Here is a 13,700-nt window from a genome sequence, read left to right as displayed (position 1 = left end):
AAATGCCAACCGAAAAATATAAAATTAAAATAATTTAACCTCAAAAATCAATTTTTTTATTACAATTAAAATTTTTATTACATCCAGTATTATTAAGAAATAAAAACGTTTAAAAATATGTCACCTAAATTAAAATGGAAATATTCTTTCGAGGAAAGTTTCGAAGATGTTGATCTATTTAACTCCGATTTGCAAGATTCTAATGAGTATAAAATTAAACTTCTTGAAGAAACTCGCCATCACGTCCAAAATCGAATTGAAGCAACCATGAGACGTACCATTGACTTAATAAGGGAGTCCAATGAGATGGGAATAAATACTTTGGAAGAAATAGCAAGAGAACAAGAACAATTAGCACAAATTGATAAACGTTTGGAGGAAATAAAACCAACTGCAGCAACCCATCGAGCCCCTATTAAGATGATTAAATCGGTTTTTAGTGGTTTAAAGAATTTTATTTGGGGAAAAAGTGATCATCTTGAAAAATATGATTTGGAAGAGTCTCATAATTGTAGTTTGCAAGAAACTTTAAAGGACTATGATTGTTTTGAGGATTATTATGAATTATCACAAAGTGAAGTTAAAGATTTACCTCTTAATCAAATAATGAATAAAAATTTTTGTAAATCTACGCTTGATGCCCAATTTGAAGAGGTTAATTTTTTGTTATTGAGGTTAAATGAAATTGCTTTAGAAATAACGAATATTAAGTTTTAACTGTTTGTTTTAGATTAGATTTAATTAATTAATTATTATTAACAATTAATAATAATTATTTTAATTAACTCAATAGATGTCGCTGTGAATCAAATTTTTTTTTAATATTTATTCATAAAATCATCAAATAATAATTGATTCGATGATTTTGTTGATTATAAATCGATTTAATAAATTAATTTAATAAATATTTGTTATAAAATTAATTATATTTTAACCAAAATTATTCCTCTCAAAAGATGTCGCCACAAACTTTTGACGTTTCTAATAACCTCAAAATCTAATTCATTGTTAATCTTTGTTCCTTGTTATAATTACGGTTTAAAAGCGATTTAAAACAAATTAAATTAGAAAAATGTCTCGTTACAATTCAAAATCAACAAATCCTTTCGAAGAAGACGACGAAATCGACGACGAAACCTTCCTAAAAAATTCTCGACACCCCCAAGGTTCATTCGACGACGAATTGAAGAAACTCCAAGAGAATCGTCGCGATATAGAGAATCGAACTATAACAAGCACCGAACGTAGTATAGGGATATTAAGGGATTCCGAGCAGATTGGGATTGCAACAGCAGAAGAATTAGCAAGACAACGGGAGCAATTAGAACGTACCGATAAGCGTTTAGATGAAATCAATGCGACTTTGAGGTTTTCCCAAAAACATATAAACGGGATCAAATCCGTTTTTAGTAGTTTAAAGAATTTTATGTCAGGAAAAAGTGAATCCTCCCCAAATCTACAACGAGGTGAATCCAAGGATGTAGATTCACCGTTGAAGGAGACTTTGGGGAATTATGATCGATATGAGAATCACCCAAGTACAAGGCTTCATCAAACGGAAGGTGGGGGTCAAACTCAAGCATCGGGGAGTAAAAATATTAGCGCTAAGTTGGATGCAAACTTACAAGAAATGTCCACTTCTTTATCAAGATTAAAAGGATTGGCGACTAATTTATCCTTTGAAATTGATAATCAAAATGAGTTGATTGATACAATTGCAACGAAAACTGATAAAGCTGATGTTACGATTCAAATGCAAAATAAGGATATGAATAGAATATTGAAGAAGTAAATGTTTAATTATTACAGTAATAATTCCATTTTGAAACACTCAAAGATAAAAGTAATTTTTTTTTAATATTTTTTTAGTATTGCTTTATAAAAAATGAAATAAATATTGATTGTATAAATGTAATTTTGTGAGAATCTATATTTAAGTGTAATATAAATATAAATGTGCTTAAGAAGGTGTAATAAAGGTATCTATTACTTGTTATTTATTGATTACTTCCAATTTTTAAATGATATCTCTAAAAAGAGGGAACTTTTAGCTTTAAGCTAAGATATAAACCACTTATTTATAACAAAAAATAAGTTCAAAATGATTTGTTTAAGTTAATTTCATAATTTATTAGAAACGTCAAAATTTAAGATACGATGATATCTCCAAGAATGTTATATAAAACTAAATGAGGGATACACCATCTTAAAGAGAAAGATTTTATCTTTATGCTAAGAAGTAAGTCTAGAACGATTTTTTAAAATTTGCGGTAATTTAGATGAATTTATTAGAAACGTCAAAATTTAAGCTTGCAATTTTTAATGATATCTCCAAGAATGTTATATAAAACCAAATGAGGTATAGTACATCATCTTAAAGAGGAAGATTTTGTCTTTAATCTGAGACATAAATCACTTCTTTACACCAAGAAATAAGTTTGGAATGATTTTTTTAAATTTACCTTAATTTACATACATAAATTTTTTAAAAACGTCAAAATTTAAGCTTCCAATTTTTAATGATATCTCCAAGAATATTATATAAAACCAAATGAGAGATACATCATCTTAAAGAGGAAGATTTTGTCTTTAATTTGAGACATAAATCACTTCTTTATACCAAGAAATAAGTTTAGAATGATTTTTTAAGTTTACCTTAATTTAGATGAATTTATTAGAAACGTCAAAATTTAAGCTTCCAATTTTTAATGATATCTCCAAGAATGTTATATAAAACCAAATAAGGGATACATCATCTTAAAGAGGAAGATTTTATATTTAATCTGAGACATAAATCACTTCTTTATACCAAGAAATAAGTTTAGAATGATTTTTTTAAGTTTACGTTAATTTACATAAATTTATTAGAAACGTCAAAATTTCAGCTTGCAATTTTTAATGATATCTCGAAGAATGGTATATAAAACCAAATGAGGGATACATCATCTTAAAGAGAAAGATTTTATCTTGAATCTGAGGCATAAATCACTTCTTTATACCAAGAAATAAGTTTAGAATGATTTTTTTAAGTTTGCGATAATTTACATAAATTTATTAGAAACGTCAAATTTTAAACTTCCAATTTTTAATGATATCTCCAAGAATGTTGTATAAAACCAATTGAGGGATACATCATCTTAAAGAGGAAGATTTTTTTCTTCAATCTGAGGCATAAATCACTTCTTTACACCGAGAAATAAGTTTAGAATGATTTTTTTAAGTCTACGTCAATTTTCACAAATTTATTAGAAACGTCAAAATTTCAGCTTGCAATTTTTAATGATATCTCCAAGAATGTTATATAAAACCAAATGAGGGATACATCATCTTAACGAGGAAGATTTTATGTTTAATCTGAGGCATAAATCACATCTTTATATTAAGAAATAAGTTAAGAATAATTTTTTTAAGTTTACGTCTATTTTCCGAAATTAATTAGAAACGTCAAAATTTAAGCTTCCAATTTTTAATGATATCTCCAAGAATGTTATATGAAACCAAATGAGGGATACATCATCTTAAAAAGGAAGATTTTATGTTTAATTTGAGGCATAAATCACTTCTTTACACCAAGAAATAAGTTTAGAATGATTTTTTTAAATTTACGTCAATTTTCACAAATTTATTAGAAACGTCAAAATTTCAGCTTGCAATTTTTAATGATATCTCCAAGAATGTTATATAAAACCAAATGAGGGATATATCATCTTAAAGAGGAAGATTTTATCTTTAATTTGAGACATAAATCACTTCTTGATACTAAGAAATAAGTTTAGAATGATTTTTTTATGTTTGCGGTAATTTATATAAATTTATTAGAAACGTCAAAATTTAAACTTCCAATTTTTAATGATATCTCCAAGAATGTTATATAAAACCAAATGAGGGATATATCATCTTAAAGAGCAAGATTTTATCTTTAATCTGAGACATAAATCACTTTTTTATACCAAGAAATAAATTTAGAATGATTTTTTAAATTTACGTTAATTTATATTTATAAATTTATTAGAAACGTCAAAATTTAAGCTTGCAATTTTTACTGATATCTCCAAGAATGTTATATAAACCCAATTGAGGGATACATCGTCTTAAAGATGAAGATTTTATCTTTAATCTGAGGCATAAATCACTTCTTTATACAAAGAAATAAGTTTAGAATGATTTTTTTTTCAGTTTACGTTAATTTAGATAAATTTATTAGAAACGTCAAAATTTAAGCTTCCAATTTTTAATGATATCTCCAAGAATGTTATATAAAACCAAATAAGGGATACATCATCTTAAAGAGGAAGATTTTATCTTTAATCTGAGACATAAATCACTTCTTTACACCAAGAAATAAGTTTGGAATGATTTTTTTAAGTTTACCTTAATTTAGATGAATTTATTAGAAACGTCAAAATTTAAGCTTCCAATTTTTAATGATATACAAGAATATTATATAAAACCAAATGAGGGATACATCATCTTAAAGAGGAAGATTTTATCTTTAATCTGAGGCATAAATCACTTCTTTACACCGAGAAATAAGTTTAGAATGATTTTTTTAAGTTTGCGATAATTTACATAAATTTATTAGAAATGTCAAAACGTAAGCTTCCAATTTTTAATGATATCTCCAAGAATGTTATATAAAACCAAATGAGGGATACATCATCTTAAAGTGGAAGATTTTATCTTTAATCTGAGGCATAAATCACTTCTTTATACCAAGAAATAAATTTAGAATGATTTTTTTAAATTTACGTTAATTTATATAAATTTATTAGAAATGTCAAAATTTAAGCTTGCAATTTTTAATGCAATCTCCAAGAATGTTATATAAAACCAAATGAGGGATACATCATCTTAAAGAGGAAGATTTTATCTTTAATTTGAGACATAAATCACTTCTTTACACCAAGAAATTAGTTTAGAATGATTTTTTTAAGATTAGGTTAATTTATATAAATTTATTAGAAACGTCAAAATTTAAGCTTCCAATTTTTAATGATATCTCGAAGAATGTTATATAAAACCAAATGAGGGATACATCATCTTAAAGAGGAAGATTTTATCTTTAATCTGAGGCACAAATCACTTATTTATACCAAGAAATAAATTTAGAATGATTTTTTTAAGTTTGCGGTAATTAACAAAAATTTCTTAGAAACGTCAAATTTAAGCTTTCATTTTTTAATGATATCTCCAAGAATGTTATATAAAACCAAATGAGGGATACATCATCTTAAAGAGGAAGATTTTATGTTTAATTTGAGGCATAAATCACTTCTTTATACCAAGAAATAAGTTTAGAATGATTTTTTAAGTTTACCTTAATTTAGATGAATTTATTAGAAAAGTCAAAATTTAAGCTTCCAATTTTTAATGATATCTCCAAGAATGTTATATAAAACCAAATAAGGGATACATCATCTTAAAGAGGAAGATTTTGTCTTTAATCTGAGACATAAATCACTTCTTTACACCAAGAAATTCGTTTAGAATGATTTTTTTAAGATTAGGTTAATTTATATAAATTTATTAGAAACGTCAAAATTTAAGCTTCCAATTTTTAATGATATCTCCAAGAATGTTATGTAAAACCAAATGAGGGATACATCATCTTAAAGAGGAAGATTTTATCTTTAATCTGAGGCACAAATCACTTATTTATACCAAGAAATAAGTTTAGAATGATTTTTTTAAGTTTACGTCAATTTTCACAAATTTATTAGAAACGTCAAAATTTAAGCTTCCAATTTTTAATGTTATCTCCAAGAATGTTATATAAAACCAAATGAGAGATACATCATCTTAAAGAGGAAGATTTTATCTTTAATCTGAGGCATAAACCACTTCTTTATACCAAGAAATAAGTTTAGAATGATTTTTTTAAGTTTACGTTAATTTACATAAATTTATTAGAAACGTCAAAATTTAAGCTTCCAATTTTTAATGATATCTCCAAGAATGTTATATAAAACCAAATGAGGGATACATCATCTTAAAGAGGAAGATTTTATCTTTAATCTGAGACATAAATCACTTCTTTACACCAAGAAATAAGTTTAGAATAGTTTTTTTAAATTTATGTTAATTTACATAAATTTCTTAGAAACGTCAAAATTTAAGCTTCCAATTTTTAATGATATCTCCAAGAATGATTTATAAAACCAAATGAGGGATACATCATCTTAAAGAGGAAGATTTTATCTTTAATCTGAGACATAAATCACTTCTTTACACCAAGAAATTAGTTTAGAATGATTTTTTTAAGATTAGGTTAATTTATATAAATTTATTAGAAACGTCAAATTTTAAGCTTCCAATTTTTAATGATATCTCCAAGAATGTTATATAAAACCAAATGAGGGATACATCATCTTAAAGGGGAAGATTTTATCTTTAATCTGAAACATAAATCACTTCTTTACACCAAGAAATTAGTTTAGAATGATTTTTTTAAATTTACGTTAATTTACATAAATTTATTAGAAACGTCAAACTTTAAGCTTCCAATTTTTAATGATATCTCCAAGAATGTTATATAAAACCAAATGATGATTACTTCATCTTAAAGAGGAAGATTTTATCTTTAATCTGAGTCATAAATCACTTCTTTATACCAAGAAATAAGTTTAGAATCATTTTTTTAAATTTACGTTAATTTACATAAATTTATAAGAAACGTCAAAATTTAAGCTTCCAATTTTTAATGATATCTCCAAGAATATTATATAAAACCAAATGAGGGATACATCATTTTAAAGAGGAAGATTTTATCTTTAATCTGAGGCATAAATTACTTTTTTATACCAAGAAATAAGTATAAAATGATTTTTTTAAGTTTACTTAATTTAGATGAATTTATTAGAAACGTCAAAATTTAAGCTTCCAATTTTTAATGATATCTCCAAGAATGTTATATAAAAGCAAATGAGGGATACATCATCTTAAAGAAGAAGATTTTATCTTTAATTTGAGGCATAAATCACTTCTTTATACCAAGAAATAAGTTCAGAATGATTTTTTTAAGTTTACGTCAATTTTCACAAATTTATTAGAAACGTCAAAATTTAAGCTTCCAATTTTTTATGATATCTCCAAGAATGTTATATAAAACCAAATGAGGGATACATCATCTTAAAGAGGAAGATTTTATCTTGAATCTGAGGCATAAACTACTTTTTTATACCAAGAAATAAGTTTAGAATGATTTTTTTAAGTTTACCTTAATTTACATAAATTTATTAGAAACGTCAAAATTTAAGCTTCCAATTTTTAATGATATCTCCAAGAATGTTATATAAAACCAAATGAGGGATACATCATCTTAAAGAGGAAGATTTTATCTTTAATATGAGACATAAACCACTTCTTTATATCAAGAAATAAGTTTAGAATGACTTTTTTAAATTTACCTTAATTTAGATGAATTTATTAGAAACGTCAAAATTTAAGCTTCCAATTTTTAATGATATCTCCAAGAATGTTATATGAAACCAAATGAGGGATACATCACCTTAAAGAGGAAGATTTTATCTTTAATCTGAAACATAAATCACTACTTTATACTAAGAAATAAGTTTAGAATGATTTTTTTAAGTTTACGTCAATTTTCACAAATTTATTAGAAACATCAAAATTTCAGCTTGCAATTTTTAATGATATCTCCAAGAATGTTATATAAAACCAAATGAGGGATACATCATCTTAAAGGGGAAGATTTTATCTTTAATCTGAGGCATAAATCACTTCTTTATACCAAGAAATAAGTTTAGAATGATTTTTTTAAGCCTACGTCAATTTTCACAAATTTATTAGAAACATCAAAATTTCAGCTTGCAATTTTTAATGATAAAATAGCCAAGAATGTTATATAAAGCCAAATGAGGGATATATCATCTTAAAGAGGAAGATTTTATCTTTAATCTGAGACATAAATCACTTCTTTACACCAAGAAATAAGATTAGAATGGTTTTTTTTAATTTACGTTAATTTACATAAATTTATTAGAAACGTCAAAATTTGAGCTTCCAATTTTTAATGATATCTCCAAGAATGTTATATAAAACCAAATGAGGGATACATCATCTTAAAGGTGAAGATTTTATCTTTAATCTGAGGCATAAATCACTTCTTTATACCAAGAAATAAGTTTAGAATGATTTTTTTAAGTTTGCGGTAATTTATATAAATTTATTAGAAACGTCAATTTTAAGCTTCCAATTTTTAATGATATCTCCAAGAATGTTATATAAAACCAAATGAGGGATACATCATCTTAAAGAGGAAGATTTTATCTTTAATCTGAGACATAAATCACTTCTTTACACCAAGAAATAAGTTTAGAATGATTTTTTAAATTTATGTCAATTTTCACAAATTTATTAGAAACGTCAAAATGTAAGCTTGAAATTTTTAATGATATCTCTAAGAATGTTATATAAAACCAAATGAGGTATAGTACATCATCTTAAAGAGGAAGATTTTATCTTTAATCTGAAACATAAATCACTTCTTTATATCAAGAAATAAGTTTAAAACGATTTTTTTAAGTTTACCTTAATTTAGATGAATTTATTAGAAATGTCAAAATTAAAGCTTCCAATTTTTAATGATATCTCCAAGAATGTTATATGAAACCAAATGAGGGATACATCACCTTAAAGAGGAAGATTTTATCTTTAATCTGAGACATAAATCACTTCTTTACACCAAGAAATTAGTTTAGAATGATTTTTTTAAGATTAGGCTAATTTATATAACTATTAGAAACGTCAAAATTTAAACTTCCAATTTTTAATGATATATCCAAGAATGTTATATAAAACCAAATAAGGGATACATCATCTTAAAGAGGAAGATTTTATCTTTAATCTGAGACATAAACCTATTCTTTATACCAAGAAATAAGTTTAAGTATAGGAAATTTTCAAAATTTCTAAAACCAAATGATTAAAAAAGCAATTAGGTGATGTTACTAAAACTCAAATTGTCCTTTACAAGATTAGGAATTTTATTAAATCCGCTTATAAATCACGGTTTGATTGCTTCAACAATCTTATTCCGACTCAGAACTATAAAAATCATCCCCATTCAAAGTAATTTCTAAATTTTCATAACACCCATTCGATTTTCGAACCAAATCGTTCCACAAAAACTTTTTATCACACCGAGGACACTCACCCTCAATCGGAACATACTCCCCTAATCTCAAAAAAAACCGCGACAAGCAAATTACATGACTAATTAAATCACAACTTTTTCTCAAACATCTTAAAGCTTTCCCTTCGATTTTTTTGTCACAAATAACGCACGAAATTAATTCATTCGAGTCATTTTCAGCTTGCTTTGCGACTTTTTTGCTGATAACTCCACCAATACAAATTGGCATATGTATTGGGGGGATTTTTAAACCCTAAAAATTTAGTTTAATGATTAAATTAATTAAAATTGAGATTAAATTACTGCTAAATCGCGAAATAACGTCTCATCCAACCATCGTATTGTTAGAGGTAATCGATTCCATGGCCCCACTGTTAACATTTCAGATAAAACCCTCAATCGATAATCATATTGTTTCTCATTCCTTTTTTGTTTTTGGATGTGATTTAGTCTTTGAGAAGATGTGGGGTGCTGCCAAGCCCATTCAAACTGTTTTTAATTAAATAAAATTAATGATTAAATCTTTTAAAATTAATAAAATTACCCGTAAAGCGGCGATATCATTAGGAAATCCGTGTATAATCATAACCATCGTCCAAGGTCCTTTTTTACTCGTTTTATAAGCCCCTCCGTATTTTTTCCCTTTATTATGCTGTTTAATCCTCCGATTAGGATCTACGGTGTATCCAATGTACGTTTTACCTAAATATTTAGGGTTTTTACAATATAAAAGATAAACTCCATAAAAATCTTCAACAATCTCTTTGTTTTCATCCATTTAGGAATTCTCGCCTTTAAAAAGTGAGGTTATTTTTTTATAAATTTTGGATTTTAAGGTGAAAGTTAACTTTCTTCGGGTACCTAAAACAGATTTAAGGCGCGAAAATGAAATTTTATTATACTAAAAAGGAGTTGTTTTCTAATTATTGAGTTAAATTATTAATATAACCTCAAAAAAAAAATTTGACATAACCTCAAAAAAAATTTTTAATTTAAATAAATTAAATTTTACGAAGAATTTTAATCAATTTTTATTATTTTTTACACACAAATACTTAATTGTAATTAGAAATAAATAACTTTTCTTATTAACCTACTTTTAACTTGTACAGTTATCCGTTTATGCGAACTTATTCATTCAAGTCAGGGTAAAATACAGTTAAATTTAAGCCGGGATTTCAGTGGGGATCATTTAATGTTTAAAACTCGCACCGTAAACAACTAATTATTTATTAATTTAATAAAGTTAAGTTAAAAAAATGATTTGTAAACGAGTCGTTTTCATCCTGGTGATTTTCGTGATTCTAACCTCACTTTTTTCGTGCGAATCTCGCAAAATTAATAAAAAAAAGTTACGGTTAAGTAATATTTTGAAGAAAAGGGAAACTAATGCTATTAATTTTGTAAGGTAAGATAATAATAAATAAATTAATTAATAAATATAATAAACAAATTAAATTTTTTTTGTTTTGGGTTGGTAACAAATTTGAATTTATAATTTATTTAAATAAATAAAATAATTTCTTAAAACTCAATTTCTTTATAGATTAGTAGCAATGAGATTAATTTACGGTGTAGCAACTCGAATCGGATTAGGGGAACCCATTTCTGAGGCTTTAAACGGCGCTTTCGTTCCACCGGGGGTTGATTACTCCGATTACGAAGGACTCGATTTCGACCGAGATGATTACGATTATTAAAAACACCTTTCTTATTTATTCTTTTGTATATATCATTTATTTATTAAAATATAAAAATCATTAAAAAAAAAACGTTTTTAATTTAATCCCAAACATAACCTCACTCTTAAACGTCAAATAAAAAAATTAATTCTTATTTAATTTAAAAATATCAATAATTAGGTTATTTCTTACTATTAAACACACCTTTCTTATTTATTCTTTTGTATATATCATTTATTTATTAAAATATAAAAATCATTTCAAAAAAACGTTTTTAATTTAATCCCAAACATAACCTCACTCTTAAACGTAAAAAAAAAATTTAATTGTTATTCAATTTAAAAATATCAATAATTAGGTTATTTTTTATTATTAAAGACACCTTTCTTATTTATTCCTTTGTACATATCATTTATTTATTAAAATATAAAAATCATTTCGAAAAAAACGTTTTTAATTTAATCCCAAACATAACCTCACTCTTAAACGTAAAAAAAAAATTTAATTGTTATTCAATTTAAAAATATCAATAATTAGGTTATTTTTTATTATTAAAGACACCTTTCTTGTTTATTGCTTTGTATATACCATTTAATTATTAAAATATAAAAATCATTTCAAAAAAAAACGTTTTTAATTTAATCCCAAACATAACCTCACTCTTAAACGTCAAATAAAAAAATTAATTCTTATTTAATTTAAAAATATCAATAATTAGGTTATTTTTTATTATTAAACACACCTTTCTTATTTATTCCTTTGTACATATCATTTATTTATTAAAATATAAAAATCATTTAAAAAAAAACGTTTTTAATTTAATCCCAAACATAACCGCACTCTTAAACGTCAAATAAAAAATTTAATTTTTATTTAATTTAAAAATATCAATAATTAAATTATTTTTTATTATTAAACACACCTTTCTTATTTATTCCTTTGTACATATCATTTATTTATTAAAATATAAAAATCATATCAAAAAACGTTTTTAATTTAATCCCAAACATAACCTCACTCTTAAACGTCAATAAAAAATTTAATTCTTATTTAATTTAAAAATATCAATAATTAAGTTATTTTTTATTATTAAACACACCTTTCTTATTTATTCCTTTGTACATATCATTTATTTATTAAAATATAAAAATCATTTCGAAAAAAACGTTTTTAATTTAATCCCAAACATAACCTCACTCTTAAACGTAAAAAAAAATTTAATTGTTATTCAATTTAAAAATATCAATAATTAGGTTATTTTTTATTATTAAAGACACCTTTCTTATTTATTCCTTTGTACATATCATTTATTTATTAAAATATAAAAATCATTTCGAAAAAAACGTTTTTAATTTAATCCCAAACATAACCTCACTCTTAAACGTAAAAAAAAAATTTAATTGTTATTCAATTTAAAAATATCAATAATTAGGTTATTTTTTATTATTAAAGACACCTTTCTTGTTTATTGCTTTGTATATACCATTTAATTATTAAAATATAAAAATCATTTCAAAAAAAAACGTTTTTAATTTAATCCCAAACATAACCTCACTCTTAAACTGAAAAAAAAATTTAATTCTTATTTGATTTAAAAATATCAATAATTAGGGTATTTTTTATTATTAAACACACCTTTCTTATTTATTCCTTTGTACATATCATTTATTTATTAAAATATAAAAATCATTTAAAAAAAAAAGTTTTTAATTTAATCCCAAACATGACCTCACTCTTAAAAGTAAAAAAAAATTTAGGTAATTCTTATTTAATTTAAAAATATCAATAATTAGGTTATTTTTTATTATTAAATACACCTTTCTTGTATATTCCTTTGTGTATATCAGCTATTTATTAAAATATAAAAATTATTTAAAAAAAACGTTTTTAATTTAATCCCAAACATAACCTCACCCTTAAACGTCAAAAACATTTTAATTCTTATTTTATTGTATTTAATTTAAAAATATCAATAATTAGGTTATATTTTATTAATAAACACACCTTTCTTATTTATTCCTTTGTATATATCATTTATTTATTAAAATATAAAAATCATTTAAAAAAAAACGTTTTTAATTTAATTCCAAACATAACCTCAATCTTTCGCCCCAAACAAACATAACCTCACTCTTAAACGTAAAAAAAAAAATTTTAATTCTTATTTACTTTAAAAATATCAATAATTAGGTTATTTTTTGGTTTAAATGTCCGTTTGTTTGGGAATTTTGTACGTTTGATTCATTATTAGCACCGTTAGCGTTGGGAGTTTGTAATAATCGGCTTCTACGCCGCGTGTAATGCTGCCAAAGTAAGATTTGTTGGTCGTCGATGAATTTGGTGCATTGCGAGTTAACTAATTCTCTTCGGAAGTGCTCGTATTGTAATAAATCCAAAAAATATAAACACATTGGATACTTTAAGTATTTGGCGTAATCCGGTTCTTTCCAATACAATAAATATTTTAGGTAATTAACGAAGGTTGAGTCTTTGAAATAACCGCGTTGGGCTAAAACTACGCAAAGAAAAGATTTTTTTAATGAAAATCGTTTTGTATTTTGAGGTTAGGTTGACTTACAATTTAAATAATTCGGGTTCCCTAAGCATTGTACGAATTCTAATTCGATTTGGAAGCGTAAACGTTGTTGGTCGTCGGTTTCGGGGACACCTGCAATGTAATTCCAGCCTAATTCAATGGAAAAATTGGAAAAAGTTCATGGATAAACACAGATTTACCTTTACCTGCCATTTTTTATACAAATGTCATTTATGCCAAACGAAAAATTCCCTAGATTTTTCGACCCGTTTCATTGTTATTAATTAATGAGTCATTTTAAAGTTATTTAAATGAAGCGTTCTCCGAA

At 24.8% G+C, this 13,700-nt stretch overlaps 4 protein-coding genes across 6 annotated transcripts; 2 read left to right on the top strand and 2 right to left on the bottom strand.

Moving 5' to 3' along the window:
* Positions 1-117: 117 nt before the first annotated feature.
* On the top strand, positions 118-745 carry LOC111422569 (synaptosomal-associated protein 29-like). The gene is made up of 2 exons (XM_023055773.2): positions 118-654; positions 731-745. The coding sequence occupies exons 1-2, from the start codon at positions 118-120 to the stop codon at positions 743-745; spliced, it is 552 nt and encodes a 183-aa protein (XP_022911541.1).
* A 218-nt stretch (positions 746-963) lies between these two features.
* LOC111422560 (synaptosomal-associated protein 29-like) lies at positions 964-1,996 on the top strand. Its single transcript, XM_023055759.2, has one exon. It carries the CDS (start codon positions 1,073-1,075, stop codon positions 1,790-1,792), a length of 720 nt encoding a protein of 239 aa, XP_022911527.1. The 5' UTR covers positions 964-1,072; the 3' UTR covers positions 1,793-1,996.
* Positions 1,997-8,393: 6,397 nt separating this feature from the next.
* LOC111422568 (Nuclease slx1) lies at positions 8,394-10,470 on the bottom strand. Of its 2 annotated transcripts, XM_023055772.2 has the most exons (6): positions 10,252-10,470; positions 9,699-10,015; positions 9,458-9,643; positions 9,176-9,407; positions 8,551-8,651; positions 8,394-8,488 (listed from the first exon to the last, which is right to left on the bottom strand). In XM_023055772.2, the coding sequence occupies exons 2-5, from the start codon at positions 9,930-9,932 to the stop codon at positions 8,557-8,559; spliced, it is 747 nt and encodes a 248-aa protein (XP_022911540.1). In that variant the 5' UTR covers positions 9,933-10,015; positions 10,252-10,470; the 3' UTR covers positions 8,394-8,488; positions 8,551-8,556. The 2 variants fall into 2 exon arrangements, with proteins under 2 accessions (XP_022911540.1, XP_022911539.1); XM_023055771.2 differs by lacking the exons at positions 8,394-8,488; positions 8,551-8,651 and having other exon boundaries at positions 8,982-9,407.
* Positions 10,471-12,472: 2,002 nt separating this feature from the next.
* On the bottom strand, positions 12,473-13,650 carry LOC111422564 (mediator complex subunit 31). Of its 2 annotated transcripts, none has more exons than XM_023055762.2 (3): positions 13,573-13,650; positions 13,415-13,522; positions 12,473-13,351 (listed from the first exon to the last, which is right to left on the bottom strand). In XM_023055762.2, the coding sequence occupies exons 1-3, from the start codon at positions 13,583-13,585 to the stop codon at positions 13,023-13,025; spliced, it is 450 nt and encodes a 149-aa protein (XP_022911530.1). In that variant the 5' UTR covers positions 13,586-13,650; the 3' UTR covers positions 12,473-13,022. The 2 variants fall into 2 exon arrangements, with proteins under 2 accessions (XP_022911530.1, XP_022911531.1); XM_023055763.2 differs by having other exon boundaries at positions 13,579-13,600.
* Between the last annotated feature and the right edge of the window lie 50 nt (positions 13,651-13,700).

This window comes from Onthophagus taurus, unplaced genomic scaffold (genome assembly GCF_036711975.1).
Source record: "Onthophagus taurus isolate NC unplaced genomic scaffold, IU_Otau_3.0 ScKx7SY_15, whole genome shotgun sequence".
In the NCBI taxonomy this organism is placed as follows: domain Eukaryota; kingdom Metazoa; phylum Arthropoda; class Insecta; order Coleoptera; family Scarabaeidae; genus Onthophagus; species Onthophagus taurus.
Note: the sequence above shows the minus strand (reverse complement) of the source record. Positions and strands in the feature narration are given on the sequence as shown.

Excerpts from the sequence above, each read along its gene's own strand:
- LOC111422560 (XM_023055759.2), top strand. The coding sequence starts at position 1,073 with ATGTCTCGTTACAATTCAAAATCAACAAATCCTTTCGAAGAAGACGAC.
- LOC111422564 (XM_023055762.2), bottom strand. Across the intron at positions 13,352-13,414 it reads GAACCCGAATTATTTAAATT|TTTTAGCCCAACGCGGTTAT; the intron begins GTAAGTCAACCT and ends TTCTTTGCGTAG.
- LOC111422569 (XM_023055773.2), top strand. The coding sequence starts at position 118 with ATGTCACCTAAATTAAAATGGAAATATTCTTTCGAGGAAAGTTTCGAA.
- LOC111422568 (XM_023055771.2), bottom strand. The coding sequence starts at position 9,932 with ATGGATGAAAACAAAGAGATTGTTGAAGATTTTTATGGAGTTTATCTT. Across the intron at positions 9,644-9,698 it reads ATGATATCGCCGCTTTACGG|TTTGAATGGGCTTGGCAGCA; the intron begins GTAATTTTATTA and ends AATTAAAAACAG. Across the intron at positions 9,408-9,457 it reads CGTTATTTCGCGATTTAGCA|GGTTTAAAAATCCCCCCAAT; the intron begins GTAATTTAATCT and ends CTAAATTTTTAG.